The sequence below is a fragment of the Copadichromis virginalis genome, linkage group LG13, assembly GCF_057382275.1.
Source record: "Copadichromis virginalis isolate Kocher_CV1m ecotype Utaka linkage group LG13, C_Virginalis_male_GT1.1, whole genome shotgun sequence".
In the NCBI taxonomy this organism is placed as follows: Eukaryota; Metazoa; Chordata; class Actinopteri; order Cichliformes; family Cichlidae; genus Copadichromis; species Copadichromis virginalis.
In genome coordinates, this window is record NC_140630.1 from 1304296 (window position 1) to 1326647 (window position 22352).

The window sequence follows — 22352 nt, forward strand, 5'->3', positions numbered from 1 at the left end:
CCTGAGAGGCCATGGCAGAACGTAGGAGCTGATTTGTTCACACTAAAAGACAAAAACTATCTGTTGGTAGTAGATTATTTCTCGAGATATGTCGAGATTGCTCAATTCAGCCCAACTCGTTCAGCCAATGTGATTGTGCATTTAAAGTCAATATTTGCACGCCATGGAATACCTGAAGCATTGATTACCGATAATGGCCCACGATTTGCATGTCAAGAAATGAAAGACTTTGCAAAGGACTACTGTTTTGAGCATGTCACCAGTAGTCCCAGGTACCCGCAGAGCAACGGCGAGGTGGAGAGAGGCGTCCAGACCATCAAAAATCTCCTCAAGAAAGCCAGCGATCCATACAAGGCATTGCTGGCATGCAGAACAACAGCACTGGTGAATGGCTACAGCCCGGCTCAACTTCTCATCATACATCGTACATCATCAGTGGACCCCAAGGGACAATCAGAAGGAACTGCGGTCATCTTGTGCCGATCCCCCAAACAGAGACTCAAATCGACGCAAAACAGATCCAGTCCACCCCTATAGAGGCTGTTTCTGAGCCAAGCGCACCCCATACAGCAGGTGTGGTTAGAACCTGGTCTGTAGAGAAGTGATTAAACCGAAAAGACTTGATCTGTGAAGCTGATTGTTTGGAAAGGGAAAAGTTGTATTTCGAAACGCTAAGTTTCATTTTTGAGAATAGCATGTTTAAAAGGACAAGGTTTAACTTGTGTTAAGAGTGTAAGAGAAACTGTTTATGAAAATACCAAAGTTTATGTTTCCTGAAATGCTGCGGTATGTCTGTATTGAAAAAAAATATTATGCAGTTATGTTTTGTTTGAAGAGCAAACGAATGTACCAGCCTAACTTCAGTAAGGGGGATGTGGTGTAATCGATACTGATGTACATCATGCGCCACTAGGTGGCAGTACTTACCCACTCAACGGGAAGTGTGTGGCATGTAAAACAGCACGAGAGTAAGCTGTATTAAAGAAAGATTGTTGTTGCTCCATGTTATCGCTTGAGTGGGAGTTTTATTCAAGAGCCCAACACAACATCAGATATGATCTTATCAAAGCACAGATCTTGGTAATGATACAGAAACAGTTCTACAGTATGACGCAGTGGCCTTCTTCATCTGTAAATGCAAGACGTTTGGAATCAAAAGGATTATTCATGGCCAAACCTCAGTGGCCAAACCTCAGTGGCCACACGACCAGCTCAAGTGACTGAAGTAGAAGAGCCTGTAGGTCTGGATCAGGGTGGAAGGGCAAAGTGAACCAGGTAGTAATTCTGATGAGCATTACTCTGTGGCAAGAGGACAACCTTCCAGAAAGACATCTATTTCTGCAACACCAGTCAGGCCTGGTCACTCCTCAGTAAAAAGCACATTACAGCCCACCAGGAGTTTTGCAAAAAGGCACCTGAAGGACTCTCAGGACATGGTCTGAGGGAACTAAGGCCTATGCTGTGACTACAGTGGAGGATGGTGGGGACAGCATCACATGGAGCCATGACAGAGACGCAGCTATCAAACTAGCAGGCGATGTGATGTTACACACCACAACAGCAGATGCAAGGACTCCCGTAGCCTGAACAACCTTACCCTTTAGTGATCGCTTGTCCTCCTGATGTTCTTAACAACTTTGTTATGAGTGATGAATATTTTGATTAGGCAAACATGACAAAATGGACGTGTGTGTGACCTGTAACAATAATCTGTTTAAAAGCACTGAAGGCCTCCGATTCACTGAGCTGAGTTTGTATCTGAGACACATCTCATGCCCTGTGTCTGCTGCAACAACAAACAAAGGCAGGTCCTTCTCCACCTCACCTATTCTCATTTGCTTTTAAGGAGACTTCTTCTGTCCATTGTTGAACGTTTTGCTAACTAATCATCACTAGATCAGCAGCACAAACACTGTTCAGTTCAGTTTGTTGAACCATGAGCTCAGATGCTGATATTAGGTTGGACGTACCAGAGGGATGATCGGCTGTGCTGATATGATTCGGGTAGTTTGGTCAGACACAGATGGGAGTGTGTCACGTGTGACCAGGCCTGTCATAAGCAGATGCATGAGTAAAGCTAAACAATTATCTTATGAGACCTGGGGCTATTCAAAAATAATAATAATAATGGATTGGATTTATATAGCGCTTTTCAAGGCACCCAAAGCGCTTTACAATGCCACTATTCATTCACTCTCACACAGTGGTGGAGGCAGCTACAGGTGTAGCCACAGCTGCCCTGGAGCAGACTGACAGAAGCCAGGCTGCCATATCGCGCCATCGGCCCCTCTGGCCATCACCAGTAGGCAAGTAGGGTAAAGTGTCTTGCCCAAGGACACAACGACCAGGACAGAGAGCCCAGGGATCGAACCGGGATTGAACCTGCGATTCCCAACCCCCTGAGCCACGGTCACCTAAAAAAAACATCTGGAGCTCAAACCTTTAGAGCACCTGTCACCTTTCTAACTCCAATCCAGCAAACAGCAAACGTCCTGAAAAGCAACTTCACACCTATAGGACCGCTTCCAGTGCACAAACTGGAATCAGTTTTCATCTCAGGACCTAGAAGAATACCAGTCACCTTTTTTTCCAAGCTCCTTAAATTCACAAAACTACTGTACTCGTGTACATCAGATGACATGTCGACAATGTCACCATCATTAAAGACATCTGTCATGCTCCCTGTGTCTGCCTGGCCAGCCCCCCGAGGCTACATGTTGATTGTGTTCATCTGGACGTAGCGTTTTGTGGGAGAAACGTTTCGTCACTCATCCAAGTGACTTCTTCAGTCAGACTGAAGAAGTCACTTGGATGAGTGACGAAGGTCACACGTGTCCACTGTACCTTTGGGCCTCTGACTACCAAATGAGAATCTTTTAAATACATCAGCGTACTTAAGTATAGTTGTCAGCCATGTACATCCACGTGTGTCAGCTGTTTCCCCATGTGTTCCCACTTCCCCTGATCACCTCCTGTGTATTTAAGTCCTCTGTTTTTTGTGTTTCATTGTCAGGTCGTCTGTTATTCTTGCCACAGTTTTCATAGTTTCTCATTGCATTCACACTTTTCTTCATAGTTTGTCTAGTTTTCATGGTTTTTGCTGCTTTCAGCCAAAATAAAGCCTCGCCTTTTGTTCACCTGCAACTCTTCTCTCAGTATCTGCTTCTGGGTCCTGCTCACAACACATCGGCGTACCCCGCCGTGACAATGCCACCTGTGCAACAAGTCTAATCGTGAAATTTCCTTATTACTAAATATTCAGCAGACAATTGTTAGTGGTATTATAACACACTGGATGTCAACAACTCAGCCACAGCAGGGTCAGTGGATGCTGAGGTGCATAGTCTGCAGAGGTTGCCAACTTTCTGCAGAGTCAATCACTACAGACCTCCAAACTTAGCTTCTGAACAGTGCACAGAGAGCCTCGTGGAATGAGTTTTCATGGCCAATCATCTGCATCCAAGCCTTGAATCACCAAGAATGATGCAAAATGTTGGATGCAGAAGTGGAGACATGTTCTCTGGAGTGAGTAATGATGCTTCTTTGACTGGAAAGCCGATAGATGAGTCTGGGTTTGACAGTTGCTGAGAGAAAGGCGCATGTCTAACTGCACTGTGCCAAGTGTAAAGTTTGGTGGAGAGGTGATTATGGTCTGGTGTCATTTTTAGTGAGTTGAGCTCAGGCCATTAGTTCCTGTGAAACCTGCTATTAACGCTTCATGCGCCTCACTTTGTGGGAACAGTTTGGTGACGGCCTCTTCCTGTTCCAGTGACCACCATTGCACAAAGCAAGGTCATAAAGATCACAGGGATGACCGAGCCTGTAGTGGAAGAACTGCAGAGGCCTGCAGAGTCCCCCCCTCAACCCGACAGCACATCTTTGGGATGAATTAGGGCTGGAGACTGCAAGTCAGGTCATCCAGTGTCTGAGCTCACAAAATGTGCTTCTGGAAGAGTGGTCAAATATTTCCATAAACACACACACTAATCCTCGTGGAAAAGCTTCCTAGAAGGGTTCAAGCTGCAAAAGGTGGACCAGCATCATATGAAACCCTGTTGGTTAAAGATCGGGCTGAGTCAAGTTAAGCCAAGCTAGGTAGGTGCAAGTGGAAAAGGGCTATTAGAGATCACAAAGTCTGATCGAAATTGAGGCCATTCAATTTCGGTGTAAAGACGTTAAACTACATATGTGAAGGTCTCATAATGGTTTCACCTCTGCTGATAATTACCCACACCTTTTTTCCACCCCTTGGCTCATGTGATGTGTTTCATAGTTGGTCAACGACCCTGGTAAAGACAACCCCCTCTGGGGTTTAAATACCTGGGACTCTCCAACATTTAGTTTTAGATCTAATGAAGGTTCTCAGAGGAGAGGTGAAAGGTCTTCAAGGCACTTAGAGAATTCCAGCTGCTTTCTTTCAAAGCTCATCAGACTACCATGACCTGGATGACTGGGAACCCTTTTTTCTCATTCACTGTGTGCAGTCCCTCTGGAGTCATCCCTGTTGGAGCTTGTCAGTAGCAAAGTCCTGAAGGTACAAAAATGAATACTGAAGAGAGCTTAACACCATTCCTGCTTGAATTTGAAGGCCGATATAAGTCTATCCTTTCAGAGTTGCAGACTTAAACGGAGACTTCCTGTGGCTCGTTGGTCTAGCCGTATGATTCTCGCTTTGGGTGCGAGAGGGCCCGGGTTCAAATCCCGGACGAGCCCCCTTAAAATCACAGGCTCTTAGCTTCATGGAATTCTTTGGAAAGACACATTCCTTCTGGGGCATTTTAAATGTGTTGTGTACCAAACCTTTCAATGTTATGTGTGACACCAATTTGTCTTTCTAAAATAATGTTTTTGATTTTGTGAAAGAGTCACTCTCATGACCCATTGAGTGATGCCATTGACTGCACAGTCCCTGCCACGCAATCTGTATATGTCACATTTTGAGATTGCCTTGGAAACCTTACTGGGCAGGTACTAAAAAAATACCTGTAACCAGGTACTATCACCTAATGGAAACTCTAAAGATCGAGCTGAGTCAAGTTAAGCCAAGCTAGGTAGGTGCAAGTGGAAAAGGGCTATTAGAGATCACAAAGTCTGATCGAAATTGAGGCCATTCAATTTCGGTGTAAAGACGTTAAACTACATATGTGAAGGTCTCATAATGGTTTGACCTCTGCTGATAATTACCCACACCTTTTTTCCACCCCTTGGCTCATGTGATGTGTTTCATAGTTGGTCAACGACCCTGGTAAAGACAACCCGCTCTGGGTTTTAAATACCTGGGACTCTCCAACGTTTAGTTTTAGATCTAACGAAGGTTCTCAGAGGAGAGGTGAAAGGTCTTCAAGGCACTTAGAGAATTCCAGCTGCTTTCTTTCAAAGCTCATCAGACTACCATGACGTGGATGACTGGGAACCCTTTTTTCTCATTCACTGTGTGCAGTCCCTCTGGAGTCATCCCTGTTGGAGCTTGTCAGTAGCAAAGGCCTGAAGGTAAAAAAATGAATACTGAAGAGAGCTTAACACCATTCCTGCTTGAATTTGAAGGCCGATTTAAGTCTATCCTTTCAGAGTTGCAGACTTAAACACAGGCTTCCTGTGGCTCGTTGGTCTAGGCGTATGATTCTCGCTTAGGGTGCGAGAGGTCCCGGGTTCAAATCCCGGACGAGCCCCCTTAAAAGCAGAAGCTCTTAGCTTCATGGAATTCTTTGGTAAGACACATTCCTTCTGGGGCATTGTAAATGTGTTGTGTGCCAAACCTTTCAATGTGATGTGTGACACCAATTTGTCTTTCTAAAATAATGTTTTTGATTTTGTGAAGGAGTCACTCTCATGACCCATTGAGTGATGCCATTGACTGCACAGTCCCTGCCATGCAATCTGTATATGTCACATTTTGAGATTGCCTTGGAAACCTTACTGGGCAGGTACTAAAATATACCTGTAACCAGGTACTATCACCTAATGGAAACTCTAATGATCGAGCTGAGTCAAGTTAAGCCAAGCTAGGTAGGTGCAAGTGGAAAAGCGCTATTAGAGATCACAAAGTCTGATCGAAATTGAGGCCATTCAATTTCGGTGTAAAGACGTTAAACTACATATGTGAAGGTCTCATAATGGTTTCACCTGAAACCTCTGCTGATAATCACCCACGCCTTTTTTCCACCCCTTGGCTCATGTGATGTGTTTCATAGTTGGTCAACGACCCTGGTAAAGACAACCCCCTCTGGGGTTTAAATACCTGGGACTCTCCAACGTTTAGTTTTAGATCTAACGAAGGTTCTCAGAGGAGAGGTGAAAGGTCTTCAAGGCACTTAGAGAATTCCAGCTGCTTTCTTTCAGAGCTCATCAGACTACCATGACCTGGATGACTGGGAACCCTTTTTTCTCATTCACTGTGTGCAGTCCCTCTGGAGTCATCCCTGTTGGAACTTGTCAGTAGCAAAGTCCTGAAGGTACAAAAATGAATACTGAAGAGAGCTTAAAAACATTCCTGCTTGAATTTGAAGGCCGATTTAAGTCTATCCTTTCAGAGTTGAAGAGTTAAGCACATGCTATCTGTGGCTCGTTGGTCTAGGCGTATGATTCTCGCTTCGGGTGCGAGAGGTCCCGGGTTCAAATCCCGGACGAGCCCCCTTAAAATCACAAGCTCTTAGCTTCATGGAATTCTTTGCAAAGACACATTCCTTCTGGGGCATTGTAAATGTGTTGTGTGCCAAACGACTCAATGTGATCAATTTGTCTTTCTAAAATAACTTTTTTGATTTTGTGAAGGAGTCACTCTCATGACTCATTGAGTGATGCCATTGACTGCACAGTCCCTGCCACGCAATCTGTATATGTCACATTTTGAGATTGCCTTGGAAACCTTACTGGGCAGGTACTAAAAAAATACCTGTAACCAGGTACTATCACCTAATGGAAACTTTAAGAATGGGATGTCACTCAAGCTCAAACGCGTTTGAAGGACAACAAGCGAATACGTTTGGCAACATGGTGAATGTAGAAACATATAAATACAGATAGTGATGTTTGATGAATTTTACCTAAAACTGTGCTGTGATGGAGATGATTGTGTGGCAGAACTTACGTGTGTCAAACGACTGTGTTAAACAGTGTTCCCTTTTATTATTCCAGGCAAAAGTAATATCAGTTTGAAATTAGCTTACCTAGAGATAAACCATTAGTAGCTTCTTCAGTTCTAAGGTCAAATGGTGGAGAGTCCCAGATTTAAACTCAGTGGGAGTGACCCCCCACAGAGGGACAAAAGGACCCCCTGATAATCCTCTAATCCCCTGAGCCAAGATGTGAAACTGGGTGTGGGTCCCAATCAGCCAGAGTTTCGGGTGAGCTCATTGTGAAACCTGGCCCCACCTTATCAACCTTGGAGTCATGTTTGACCAGGACATGTCCTTCAACGCACATATTAAACAAATATGTCAGACCGCTTTCTTCCATTTGTGCAGCATCTCTAAAGTTAGAAATATCCTGTCTCTGAGTGACTTGCTGCTGTATAAATAAAATTGACTTGAAAGTTTGTTAAATTTGTTTTATGTATTACAATGATCCTATGAATAGTTTCCCAGTTCGTAGATCTTAGTTTCAGTGTTTTTGTATTTCTTTTCAGGTTTCAGAGTGACAGCATTAAAGCCGTCACCTTTGATTCATTTCATTATGTTGTTGTCTGCGAGTCCTGCACTTGGGCCCTATTCTGCTTGCCACACACCACACCCTGACATTAAATGTGTCATTACTTCTCAACACTAAAGTTGTTGTTGTTTTTCACTAGTTTCACTAGTTTGGCCCACTTCAGATCAAAGCAGGCTGTTTGTGTCCACAGTGTAAAATTAGTTTGACATTTCTTGCTTCTGGAGTTCTGGAGACTTTGTGTCTTTGTTGAGTTAAAGTAGCCCAACATTTTATTAAAAAAAACTTCATTTCATTCATTTTTTAATTTGCATGAACTCAAATTTCAAATTAGGAATTAAAATACTGAATTGAGAGTCTTACTGCTTTTCACAGTTTATTTAGTCTGTTGTGCTTTCCCTCACACAGCTCTGTTGTCCTTATCGAGTGTTATCTGGTCTCGATTGATGTTTGCAGTCTCTCTGGTTTAGATAAGTGTCACATGCCTAGCACAGCTTGGAGCATGTGCCTGTCATCCCGTTTTGGTTATTATTCACTGCATCAGTAGTTTTTATGACTTACGGTCCTTTCTGAAGTGTTTTTGTATTTTTCACATACAGAGGCAAACACAGCTGCTTTAATGCTTTTCTCAAGGAATTTAATTGCTAGTGAAATTTGAGAGACTTTGATTTCTTGGTAGATTGTTAGTATTAATCCTCCTAGCATGTCTGACTTTTTAAATAAAAAATGTTCCCATGTCAACTGCTTGCAAAAGCTTTGCTGGAGGGTTTTCCTAGTTTACTAAAAATGTCCTTCTAATTTGTGCTTACCGGGGTCGTTATAGTAATGCTGAGACTCTAAACCCAGGAAAGCAATCTACACACACACACGGGGAAGATCTGACCCTGTCCTAAAACAACAGAAGTAATGGCAAAGAAGTGCAAAAGGTAACTTGTTAAATTTCAACATTTCTCTTTTCCAATTATGAGTTCGATTGGATGAAATAAGTAATGAAAATGAAGTTTAATGGTTTTATTGATTTTACAAAATGTTTGGGTAATGTCATTACAGTTTGTGAAAGTAAAACCTAAACAAAGAGCACGGTATCTAACACGGCTACATAATTCAATTATGAATTCAAATTAATTATTGTGGCTGAGGTTTTCTTTTTGTTTGTTTGTTCTACTTTGTACAGCACTTTGGTCAACCTGTTGTTTTTAAATGTGCTTATAAATAAATTGAAATTGATTGATGATCGAAGAAGAGCATTTTGGAAAAGCTAAAAATGAACTTTGGATAAAGTGTTGTATTAGTTATGATAAACACACAGGTGGTTACAACAAAATCAAAAATGACTGGAGCCTCTCTCTCATCCTGCATTCAGCTGCATTCTGCTTAGTCTGCACCCCTCCACGTACTCAGCTCTTCAGGCCCGAAAGCCATCTGATTCGTCTGCTCCAGATTTACTCGCCCAGAGTGTCGTTCCCACAGTCTGGACTCTCTGCTCGGTTCAACTGGAGTTCCTCTGCTGCTGTGTGCAGCAAGCAACCGTCTGTTCTCTGTGTGTCCACAATGTACTCAATATTACATCTGCCACCTGCTCAGTCCGCCATAATTATTCATCTCTCTACGGTCTCTTAGCTGCTACTTACAACAGATGGCTGCTATCGTCAGGTAATAGCTCATGTTACCATGTGTGCTAGCAGGTTAACATTTATGGCAACTGTTTAATACTTCAGTGTTTTTGAAACAGGAGCCTTACTGACCTTTTCAACCTAAAGTTCTGTGTAGTGTTAACTAAAATTGAATGAATGTTAAATACTCAGCAGTTGGTGAGGTGTGAAGTTGTGTGTCAGCTGGAGGAGTCACAGTTGGTACTGAAAGGGTTGAAAATGAGTTTCTAATCACTGTGGTAATCTTAGTGGTTACCACGGTGAAAAGGTGTGTTTTAGCTAAAACTACAGTCCCTTAGCTAACACTGTTCAAGTAGTTTTAGTACCTGACAGTGTGGCCAGCTAAACCTGAAATAAATAAAATAAAATAAATAATGGGCTAAAAATACTAAATGAATTTCCACGTGTCATGAAAAAAGTTTCCAGGAGGAGTCAAAAATGAATGCAGACTTTATGTCTTCTTCTATATTTGTCTTCTAAAAATGATTTTCATGTAGGACTAATCTGCCAAAAGCAAAAAGTGGTAATGCTGTTCTGGATGTGTGTTGTCCTACAAACACACCTAACGTGTACTTTTAGTTCTGTTTAAGCACTAAAACAGCATGAAGACTTGTGTTGTACTCGAAGAACACTGTTCGGCCTTTGCATGTTTTAAAAAGGACAGAAATTGGCACATATAACCTTCATAATTCTGCAATTCTTTGTCTCAAACCTTATTTCTACTATGCCTTCTGTTCTAATGTAACCTAGAGCTTGCACCAACATGCAGGTACAAAAGTACAGTAAGCCGAATTCTTCTGAATCCTTCCGAATCCTTCCTAGGGCGATCGTGGCTCAAGAGTTGGGTGTTCGTCTTGTAATCGGAAGGTTGCCGGTTCGAGCCCCGGCTCAGACAGTCTCGGTCGTTGTGTCCTTGGGCAAGACACTTCACCTACCGCCTACTGGTGTTGGCCAGAGGGGCCGATGGCGCGATATGGCAGCCTGGCTTCTGTCAGTCTGCCCCAGGGCAGCTGTGGCTACACCTGTAGCTGCCTCCACCAGTGTGTGAATGTGAGAGTGAATGAATAGTGGCATTGTAAAGTGCTTTGAGGGCCCCGAAAAGCGCTATATAAATGCAATCCATTATTATTATTATTAATCCAACACCACAAAAAAAAATTTCTTTTAACTTTCGGGCAAATTTCAGAGATATCTAGCGGTATCGCAGTTAATGAGTGCAGTAGAGTTCGTGTGTGCCAGGAGGCTGGATTTTAGAACAAAACCAGCTTTTCAAGGAACAGCAATAGAGGTAAAGTCACAGGATTAAGAAATGTGTAATGCAAAGCAGGTGATTGTTCACGGTCACAGTAAACACTGCCCCTCTTCTTTCAACTACAACCAAAATTATGAGCACATGATGACTGTGATTACAGGGGGTAGGGCGGGGTGGAAGGTTCACTGAGGACAAATGCACTCAAAGATTAACAGTCTCACTGTGTGGTGGTTCCTATAAATGCAGAAGAAATACCGACAGTTCTCTTTTACTGACACGATAAGTATATACGCCGTGCACTGCAGATCACAGAGTTTATTTTGGAAAGCATGTTGTCTTAAACGGTCTCTCATCTTCTCTTTCCTCTTTGCCTTCATTCTTGACGTCTGTCTTGTCTCACATGTGGAACCTGTTTGACTTGGTGTTCCCTTTCTGTTACTCCTCTTCTTTCCCTCTCTCTAGCATCGATTTCTTTCTTAGTGAATTGACTTAGAGCTAATTGCTTCCAGCAGGCTTTTCTCCAACTGTGTCACGCTGCTCTCCATCATGTGATGATACGATGTGGGTTTGTTACTGGGGGCAAACAGACTGCTCATTGGAGAAAAAGCCTGGAATACTTCAGTCTGTGGTTGAGAGCCTGTTTGACCACATCTGCTGCGAAGGAGATGAGATTCTTTGCAGTGTAGAGAAATCATATTTTTCTTTTTACTTTTTGGGACCAGCTGACACGTTTCTTAAATGGCTGAGGAGGTTTTAATTCCACCGTCGGGGAAAATCACTTCGGTAAGTCCAGACAGACGGGCACTAAACAGAAGCAGAACTATCAACTGACTGATCCCATCCTGTGCTGGACATTAATTATAGCAGCTAATAGCATTTAATACCGAGAAGAGGCCTCTGCTTTCTTATTTATAATTTATTTAGTGTTATTATTTAAGTGAGGTTGAAAGTTGAAACAAATTTATTGCGTAAAAAGAAATCGCTATTTTTTTTTTAAATAAATGACACAAGATTTACTCATTTTTGGAAACTGAGTAAACAAAATAATGTTTTCAGTGGGTCGAGCTTAATAACTGAACAGAAAGCATTCTGAATTTAATTTGTCGCGTACATTCGTAAAAAATCAATGAAAACTCTCAGCTGTAAGAATCTGTTTTTAATTTTATTTCTATATTACACCAAATAAAGCTTTAGGGACCCAAACACAGACAAAGGAAAATCAGGATTTTTGACCAAAAGCGAACCATTTATTATGGCTGGTGGTCATAATTCAAACATTGTCATCGTCCTTACAAATGTGGCTGTATTTAAAGGGAAATAAGCAGGTTTTTGAAACATGTGTTTTATTGCCTATAGCTATTGTTACAACAAGATAATTAACTAAACACAAATTCCTTTACTTTTTGTGTTAAGTTTATATACAGTTAAAGACATTTGCAGATATTTAGATTTTGTACATCTTGTTAAGACTTACACACAATACTGTAGTATTGTGTATAAGCTACTGTTCATTTCTTAATATTTTGCTAGGAAAATGGGAAAGGTATGGTGGTTGATTGAAGCATGTGTCAGGATACATGGAAATACAATGTACAGGCAAAAACAGCTTGAAAGATAATATTTGGAATGACCACCTTTATTTTTCAACACAGTCTGAACCCTTTTTGTCATGTAGCACCGTGCGGCAGCAGGTGGAGCCAGGAGTCAAAACACAAAAGCTTCTTGAAGAACAGTCCAAAGCTCTTCTTTCCATGTTTCCAGACTATTTTTCTATTTGTTGTTAAGATAACCCTATACTGCTTCAGTAACAGTGAACTTCAAAGGAGCCACGGCATCATGTTATAGACATGGTTGTAGACAATCTGTTGTACCTCGTACCTACTTTTGCACCTGATCGCTCCATAAGACCCATCGCACTGATGTTCAGGTCTATTCTTGTGTAATTTAGCAAGCTTTGGTGAACAGTAGATGGATCAAATGCATCTCTCTGGTGCTGCATCTGTTGTTTGCAATATTATCATTATTATCAATATTTTCATTTAACTGCTGTTGGTGCAACAGTACAATTGTATGCCTGTCAAACTGACAGTAATACATTATATATATATTTTTACAACATGATATAGAAACACAGAGTCTGAAGATACAATTTTAAATGAGTAATTTGGTGAGTTGTCTGTTACGTATAGACACACCAGTTCATTCTCTTGGAAAGGCTTGGTGCCTTATCAGTGCTTGAGCGACTCATTAGAGCTAAATATAAAGAAAGTGTGTGTGAAAGACTTGTTTTTAAGATGTTTTTAATCTGATTGCTTTACACAAACATGCCAACTTTCTTATGTGACATACAATCAGAGATTTGTGAATGTTGGTGAAAAAATGACAACTTAAAACTTAACTGATTTTTTTATTCACACAGCGTATAAAATGTTTTGTCTTAACTTTAAGAAGCTGTGAGCTCACCATCATATTCTGCATGTGTCTCTCCTGCTCTGTCTGCAGCACCTCACTGCCTCTTTGCTGGCAGTGGCATTCCTTACCTCCTTTGGGAGCTCTATGCTTTATGGGTACAATCTGGCTGTGGTAAACTCCCCTGCTGTGGTAACACACACACACACACACACACACACACACACACACACACACACACACACACACACACACACACACACACACACATCTGGAAAGTAACTTATTGAAGTGCATTTGTTTATAACAGCCGTTATATTCTGCATGGCCAGATCTTGCATATGAATCTGCATGATCTACTGGCCAGGAATTTGGTTTTGGAAGCTTTGTGGTTTCAGTGTGTTTAAGTTTGTAGTACCAGTAATATCGATTAATCATACAGCCACTCAAAGTTGCCGCTTTCGGCCAACATAGATATCCAAACATTTCTGGCACAGCTTCCAAGATGGAAAAGGACAAAGATTTTTCTTATTCATTTTATTTATAGCTCCTGTGATTGCTGTGTGTAATTTTAACTTGTTTGCATTTTTCTGTGCACTTTTGATATTTAACTAAGTTTGGGACCATTTCCCCTTTAAATCTGTAGTGGTTCAGTCCATTTGGGCTGTGGTACAACCATTGGGTTTAACCAGTCAGCCAGTACAACCCCCTTAACTGCTGATTGGTTAGCTTATTTATGTGTAAATGTGTGATTGGTGCACTTGGAATTCTTTCTTTATTGAAACACAAAGTATTGGTATTTTGTAAAAAAAAAAAAATATATATTTTTGGTGTTTTCTGTTGAAAACGACAGTTTGTCTGAGGGAGGGGAGCACGTGCCCTCACAGTTACCCCGAGATAAAAATAAGACTCATACTCTGATGTCGCAGTTTTCATGAAAACTGTTTCTCCGACTCAGCGGATCTAAATAAATTGAAGAGGTATGTTCTGGCATGTGACTGTTAAGTCATCCTATCAAGTCGAAATTACTTCTGTACATGTTTAAGTTACACTCTGTTAAAAATGCAGATGTATTAAGAACAGTTGTAATAACACACTCTGAACTGCATAATTCTGAAAACAGGATTTTATCAGTGATTATTTTTTATTAAAGGTCAAAACACATCAATGGCATTCACTAAGAAAGATTTCCAGACATGCAGAGATGGGGCTTTGCTGCTTGTCTGTAGAAAGACTCACCATCATTAATAAGCAACGATCATTTCAATAAAATTCAAATTAAACTTGGCAGCTGAACAACAAGCACAAAAATTAGAAAAGCAGAAGTCCCTCATTTTAACATTGTGATAAAGTTTGTTATGAAAACGGTCCTCTTCTTTTTATTTTCCCAGTGTTTTGTAAATACTTCATACGTTACAATCACAGCGATAGGATAGAGAGAATATTTGGGTGTGGAAGTCGTTGGCTTCTGTGGTGGCTGTTTGGTCACCTGATGTGTGAAGAAAGAATCTGTTGTGAATCCGTTGTCGCTCATTAAGACCAGGTTGAATTTGAAGGTTAATCCTCTCCTACCTGTAAGCACATAGAGCTTTTGTACGTATAACGAGCTAACCAAATCATTGAAGAAAGAAATAGTTCAGCCTGGACACTTATTTGTGGGATATGTACCAGTTGTTGGATTTGTGTCTCTTTCACAGTGCAAAGGTTTGGAACCAGAGTATTAAAATAATTCGCAAAGGTGATATACTAAAGATATACTAAGATTAGTGGCAGATAGCTTGAGTAATGCTTTCCACCAAGAAAGCAGATGTGACTGGGATCGTTACCACTATAACTGTTCATTTATTTGGAAAACGTGAACAGTGAAGATTTCCAATAGTTTCAAGTAGCGAGCCCGAGGAGTGATCTCTGCGTGAAATATTTGCATTGCAATAATTGTTGGGCATCACAACATCCAGCAATAAATTAAATGTATGTTTTAATTTCAATTTTGTATTGTATATAAGAACATTAGCAGCGCAGTTAAAAATGATTTTGTTCAGAAACATAGGCCATGAGAAGATCATTGGTAGCCTTTCATCTGACTGAGACTCTTTAAATAAAGCATTTCTCTGCAGATGATCAGTTTGCTGTTTTACACCTTGTCCTTCAAGAAATCTTCAGACAAAAGTCAGATTAGAGAGTGGCTTTAAATTAGCTAAGAAACTGGGTCAAGTAATGCCTTTTTAAGTAAAGGTTTAATTACTGCGTGTAAAGGCCTGTGGTACAACCCATTAACAGAGAAAGGTTGATCATATTTAAGACTCAAGCATGAATTAATTGAAGACATCTACTGTGATAAAGTCTACTCCCCACTGCTGTGTAATCAATTATTGTGAATGTAAATGTTATGTTATATAAAGTTACGTTGAAACCAAGCACACCATTGTTTTTCTTGTGACATTACCAATAAGTGTGATGTGTCACATGGTCCTCTTCCTATTGAAAAAACAAAAGTTGTATCCAAGATGGCCGACTTCTAAATGGCCACCATGGTCACCGCCCATCTTGAGGAGTTTGCCCCTCACATATACTAATGTGCCACAAACAGGACTTTAACATCACCAACCATTCCCATGTTATTACGGTGTGTCCATAGAAACGGCCCACCCTGTATAGTGTGATTAAAGTGGTGGGTGGGTTCTTTTACATTTTGAGAGAAGCCAATTGAGTCTAATAACAGATTAAATGCCATGTTGAGGCTGTCATTTTTAGCATCTACATGGATGTTAAAATCACCCACAATAATTATTTTATCTGAGCTCAGAACTAAATCAGATAAAAAGTCTGAGAGATCAGAGACTCGGCCTGTGCTTTGAGGAAGCTGACAATCAGAATGACTCGGGGGTGTTGATTCGTTTAAACTAACATAATCATCCTGCTGTAACCAGGTTTCTGGAAGGCAGCGTAAATCAATTTGCAAATAATTGCTAATTCACAGGGACTAACAGGGACTTAGAAGAGAGAGAGCTAATGTTTATTAATTCACATTTCACTGCTTTATTCTTTAGTGCAGTTGTGGATAATATATTGTTCTTTCTTTGTGGTTTTTTTTTAGTGTTTAAATTATTTGGGGGGGTAACAGGAGGAGAGAAGCTGTTTCCTGGTCTCTGGATAGTCACATTAAAGAGAGGTGAAATAAATATAAATATAAATATAATAGCAGCTGATTGGTTTTGCTAATTCAGCACTGTTCAACTTGATGTAAACACACAAACTAGATATTCAAAAATGTAAGCATTTGGAAAAAAGTCAGGGTCCAAAGGAGAATAAACCCAGCTGGGGTTAGAACCAAGAATCTGAGCTAACAGTGGTTAGCTCTGTCAAGAAGAGGAAGCTTCGGTCTGTTACCTTGCTTGCTCAAGCTAAAGTTATCTGAATGTAGTAATATAAATGTTCACATAAAGGGGTAGGTGCTGGCACCTGATATCTGTATATTTCTCACAAAATAAACTGCTGCTTTTACTGACTGAAAAATATATCTGATAATAATGATCATCAGGAAACCCAAAGGAGTTTGGTCTTTGAGTGCTCTTGCTAGTCATGAGAGATCTTTTCGTATCTGTTACAAGTAAATATTCGGTTTGAAAATGCTGGTCCATGGCTGGTCTCAGTTCACACGGGGGTAATGAAAATCTCAAATAAAAATGATCTTCTTTGTTGAAAAACCAGGCACGCTGCTCATGCTCATGCTCGAGTAGCAGCATGTGTCTGTCAGTTTTCCCGGCACGTGACACATGGTTCAGGGGAAACTGAAGTTAGCGCTAACACGTGCTGGCACATGTAAACTGATGATCAGGAGGTTTAGGTCAGACAAGACTTGTGGCTTTAATTCCAAAATATCAGAGTGAAAACTGAAGGTCTGTCTTGCTCTTATGTAACCATGATGTCGAAGCCACATGATACAAACACAGGTTTTTTTTACTGAATTGTATTTAGGAATCTGATGAATTCACACATGTATAGATTCCTTATATTTTGCATGGAAAATGGAAAATTTGTGCATTTATTTATTGAAATGTACAAATATACACAGAAATACAGTATCCAAGGCAAAAACTGTTCAGTTCTGATAAGCTTGATTCAATATTTGGTATTACCCCCGTTTGTTCTTTAACACAGCCTGAACCCTTTGGGAAGCTTTCTTGTAATTTCTTTTAGACTTCATGAATAGTTCTCAAACATTTGTTGTCAATATGATCCCACACCACCTCAGTATATTGAGGGGGTCTTGGAACGTTTTGGGCCACCTTTAGCAAGCTGCTCTAAAATGATTTTTATTTCTGTAACAAAATCTGACCTTAAAAACCTTTTCCCAAAAAAATATTTACGTGAGCAGACTGTGCAATGGCAGCCAGTAATAGAATTTATTTATTCATTTTTATTCAGACAAACTAAAGTCTAAAATAGGCAGTGATGAGACACAGCTATGACTAATCAAATGGGACAAAAACTGAATGCAATTCATAAGAACACATGACTATCAGGAAATAACTAAACAGGGAACACCAACAGGGTAACAGGGAAACACTGAAGGCAGGATACGCTAAAGGAAAAAACACAATACACATAATAATCACGAACAGAAACTAGACAGTAAAGCTAATAGAAATTAAAATGCAGGATTACTATAAACAAAAAGATTAACCTAAAAAAAGAGATACAACAAAAGCTCTGGAATGTGTGCAGGGCTGTGGGAATGGTGTCCCCTGTCCATTTGACTTTACCCTGAGTCCCGGTTATGTGGAAGACAGGCCTTTATGTATCCGGTCGTTAAGTGATGACGTGACGAATCCTACTTCCGGGTCTAAAGTAGTCTGCGTTTAATATGGCTTTTGTGTTGTTAACATGTTTAATGTTTTGTATTTTCTTCTATTTGATCTCAAAAAGCTCCTAAAACAGTCAGTGATCACTGTTGACCTCCCTCGGCTTTTATTACCACTAATCATTTATTTAAGCTCAGTTTTTAAAACCTTAGGATGTAACTACAGCCCAGCCCATGCAGCAGTATATGAATGACTAACCTCGTATTGTGGATGGATTATCTCAGTTGTTCTCCTGGCTGAAGTTTGGTCCTTTTACAGCATCCTGCCATGCGATTACATTTGTTCCTGACCACCGAGAACACTCACGTTAACTTTTATCGAGTGGAAAAAAAGTTAGCTTGTTTATATTATGCTAACATAGCTGTGTCGCTAGCGGTCACGTAGCACATCATTATATACCAGCTAGCCCAACTTCAGTAACCCTACAAACGTCACTGCTGTTTAGTTTTTGGTCTTCATTTATGTTGGAAGTGATAACAGAGCTGTACGTTTTAATTTGTTTCCAAAACCCCGCAGTCAGGACATGCTATATTGTATTTAGATAGAAGCTAGTGAGCTAGTGAGCTAACTCCCTGCTAACTTCTAACTCCGTTAAATGTCATAAATTCCGTTTTCATGGATGCCTGGATGTTAAACTCAGTTGTTACACCTGGTAGAGCAGAACGCTGATCATTTTATTAAAGATGAAAGACTTTAGACAGTTTTTCAACTCTCAGTAATGCCACAGTGATCGTTTGATATATGGACCTGCAGCGGAGTTTAGGCCCAGACACGGCTAGTGACGTCAGAATTAACGACCGGATAGCAGCATAAGCCTCTCCAAACATTTCATGACTACACACATTAAGGCAGTGGGTGTGTAGTCACTGAGCACTTTGGAGCAGATGACTTTGGCACAGGAATGATGGTTGTGGAGAGATAGTGGACTGTGACAGTGAGAGGTTAAACATCCTGGTCAGGACTCCCTCTGGCTGGTCAGCGTAGGCACAAAGTTCTTTACCAAGTACTCCGTCCAGCCCAGCAGCTTTCCTGTTCACAGCTTTCAGCACCTGCCTCACCTGGTGTTCCTGGAAGACGAGAGAGCAGTGGCTGGTGGAAGCGCCTCAGCTGTGTCAGGGCTCTTTGTTTCAAAGTGAAAGAAGAGGTTTTAATTCTTATGCCAACGTGCTCTCATCAGTGGTGGAGAGGCCATTGCCCTCAGCCGGAAAAGGGTAGAGTGCCCACTCCGGGTCAGGGGCAAGTGACTGCCTAACGCGAGGACTTTAAATATCTTTGGGTCTTGTTCACGAGTGAGGGGAGCGGGAGATCAGCAGACAGCAGCTGGAAGGATGTCGACGCTGTACAGGTCATGGATGAATGGATGGGTGGATGCATGTCTTTCTTTCATACTTTTTTGTTTCTATTCTTATTTGATCTTATTTGTATGTCTGTTATCTAAATGCATCCTATTTGTGCTCTTCCTCACACTGTCAGTACATCAAGGACTTCTACAACAAGACAGTGGTGGGACGCAATGGAACAGGACTCAGTGAGGAGACCCTGACCCTCATGTACTCTCTGACTGTGTCTGTTTTTGCGGTTGGAGGTCTGCTGGGCTCACTCATTGTGGGGATGCTGGTCACACGCTATGGCAGGTAAAACATTCGTCTTCATTTTTTTTTAAACTTAATTACTGAGAAGTATACAACAGTTTCTACTGTACATATGATAAGTAGTGCTGTCAGTGTTAATCTTGTTAAAATTACGTTAACGCCATAACCACATTAACGCGGCAAATCTCCATTAGCGAGTTAGCGCGGATCGCCCCGTGCGCGGGACTGCACGGCATCAACGCATTAGCACTGTTAGCTCGTTAACGCATTAGCACCGTCCAGGTATGTGTGGGCTGAAATTTCATATATGCAACATACAATATAATTCCTTAAAAAATCCCCCCAAAACTATTTTAAAAACACCATAATACCTGGCGGAGGTTTACCCTGGTGTAGGTGTGCCGCGGTCAGTGGAAGAATCCGCGAGTTTCTCTGTGAGTTTCCCATTACGTCGTAGCTACTCGGTGCTTGTTGGAAGTTTAGGATTTTTTTCGCTGTAAAAAGAAGTTTTCTTCCCACGCACAGCGGACACTAATGTTTTTGTCACTTTTTATGGAATCAAACTCAAAGTAAGGTCAGTACTTCCACGCTTTAAACGCTGCACGCTCATACTCTCTCTGCACTCGATATGTGATCCATTGTTGATCTGCACACAGCTGTTGCCACAAACGTCGCACTCGCTTACGTCACTGTCATGAGACATTCTCGCAAAAAAATCACGGTTTTAGTAACGCAGTAACACAGCGTTCCTACGGGAAAGTAACGGTAATCTAATTACTGTTTTTGCAATAGTAATCCCTTACTTTACTCGTTACTTGAAAAAAGTAATCGGATTACGCGTTACTGCCCATCTCTGATGATGGGTTGGTGACACATTTCTCCTTTTTTCCACATTCCTGTCAGTCTACATTTAAATGAAAATAAAATCATATTTATAAGCTGATCAATTTCTTCACATTCATTCACATTCTTCAGATTTATGGTTAATCACAGCGTATGAGCAAAGTTTGTGGCTATTTGGGACTTAAACAGCTTTGCATGTGTGTCAACCCGATATCAGCGTGAAATAGTCACGCCGGTCCACCGTGTTCATTTCACACTATCCAAAGCATGAAATGTGTCGGGAGTTTCGTGTGTGGAGGAGAGGAAGAGATGACCCAAATGCAGGACTCGCGGTGAAAGCTGGTGTTTATTGAACGAACAGGAAATGACTGGCTGACTGAATGAACTGAGCATATGGCGACAACCTAACAGCAACACTGACGCTGAACCGAGATAAACTGAGGGTTTAAATGCAGCGACTCACGAGGATGATGATGAGAGACCGGTGAGTACACGGCTGAACATAATGAATCCAGAAATGGAACATGAGGAAAACAAACAGTGAACATGAACTGAAAATGCAGCGTCAACGACCCAGGAACCCTGACAAAGTGAACACACATGCAGGAGTTGCATTTCCAGCAGAGAAAGCTACTTAAAACCAAGAAATCAGCAGTGAACAAAATTCACTACATTCCAGAGTCCTGAACTGCCAGAATAGCTGGGCAGCTAATATGTATTTACACGAGCATGTGCTAACAATGCCTGTTTACACACATTCCTATATTATTGAATAAATGAAGTGTCTCCCTCTGCTATTACTGCAGCTTCTGCATGCATGTCCATTTCATGCTTTTGAGAGGCAAAGTGTGAAACCGACGCAGTGAACCGGTGTGTCTATTAAACATTTTGCAATGATCCTGGGTTGGTTATGACTGTGTGTATCAGGGGATGGGGTTTCCATTATTGCCCTTGCTGTTTCATAAACCTCTGGGTCACTTACTTTTATGTGCTTTGTACGTGTACTTTCAGGAAGGGGACAGTGGTAAACACAACAGTGTTGGTGTTTATTGCTGCTTTACTCATGGGCTTTAGCAGGATATGTGGGTCACCTGAGATGATCATCATTGGCCGTTTCATCACAGGAATCCACTCAGGTACACACACACACACACACACACACACACACACACACACACACACACACACACACACACCAGTCTGAGGAAGGCCATTCCCTGTGTGCAGAGGAAGAAATATTGGCAAAGCACCGTGATAAAAAACTCTTTTTTCCCCAGTAGCCCTAATCCTCTTCTGTAATAAACACATCCTCATTCCCAACTCTTTATATACTTTATTTTCAATTAAATTAATGTTTAAAAGTGAATCAGAGTAATATCATAACAATCTTCTTCTTTGCTCTTATTCTTGCAGGCATCTCTCTAAGTGTGGTACCAATGTACTTGGGTGAGATAGCACCAAAGAACTTGAGAGGTTTCCTTGGCCTTGTGCCGAGCATCTTCATTGGAACTGGAGTTTTTGTTGCCCAAATCCTCGGTCTACACGAGCTTCTAGGAAAGGTAGTCAAGCAACCTGCGTGTGGACTGGACTGCAGCATACACTGCTAACAGTATACTTTAAATCAAACAGTCAAGATGTGATTGAAGACTTTCAATTTCAAACGTTCAGAAGGTTTTACAAAATGTGCTCTAAAAGCTGTTTAGGAACCAAAGACAATGTTATACATGGTCCCCCCATGTTCAAAGGCTTGTGACTGATTTGTTGCCAAACCAAAATGCTGCTATTAATGAATTATTGCTGGTGTTTTTCTCAGCACTTACTGTTGGTAAGCATAACTGTTGTGTTACTGTTGTAGGAGGAGCACTGGCCCCTCTTTCTTTCAGTGATTGCTGTGCCCACTTTCATCCAGCTGATGTTGTTGCCATGGTTCCCAGAGAGTCCTAGGTACCTGCTGATTGAGAAGCACAACATCCACGCTACCATCAGAGGTCAGTTTGCTTTTAGTGCAACATTATTTAGGTTGGAGGATGAAACAGCGGCACCGTGTCTGTAGGAAGGGTTAGACTTACAGAAGTGTTCAGTGGAGACATTGATT

The 22352-nt window shown here is 41.2% G+C and overlaps 1 protein-coding gene and 3 non-coding genes across 4 annotated transcripts in view; all 4 read left to right on the plus strand.

Annotated features, from left to right (window-relative positions):
* Positions 1-4641: 4641 nt before the first annotated feature.
* On the plus strand, positions 4642-4713 carry trnap-ugg (transfer RNA proline (anticodon UGG)). The gene has a single exon. It is a non-coding gene; the product is annotated as a tRNA-Pro (tRNA).
* An 884-nt stretch (positions 4714-5597) lies between these two features.
* On the plus strand, positions 5598-5669 carry trnap-agg (transfer RNA proline (anticodon AGG)). Its single transcript has one exon. It is a non-coding gene; the product is annotated as a tRNA-Pro (tRNA).
* An 890-nt stretch (positions 5670-6559) lies between these two features.
* On the plus strand, positions 6560-6631 carry trnap-cgg (transfer RNA proline (anticodon CGG)). The gene has a single exon. It is a non-coding gene; the product is annotated as a tRNA-Pro (tRNA).
* A 5451-nt stretch (positions 6632-12082) lies between these two features.
* slc2a15a (solute carrier family 2 member 15a) overlaps positions 12083-22352 on the plus strand; it is a 33242-nt gene continuing 22972 nt past the window's right edge. Inside the window, exons 1-6 of the mRNA XM_085478504.1 lie at positions 12083-12091; positions 13051-13149; positions 19296-19456; positions 21269-21393; positions 21671-21816; positions 22113-22245. Of these exons, the coding sequence (XP_085334630.1) occupies positions 12083-12091; positions 13051-13149; positions 19296-19456; positions 21269-21393; positions 21671-21816; positions 22113-22245 (673 nt within the window). The remainder of the gene's footprint in view (positions 12092-13050; positions 13150-19295; positions 19457-21268; positions 21394-21670; positions 21817-22112; positions 22246-22352) is intronic.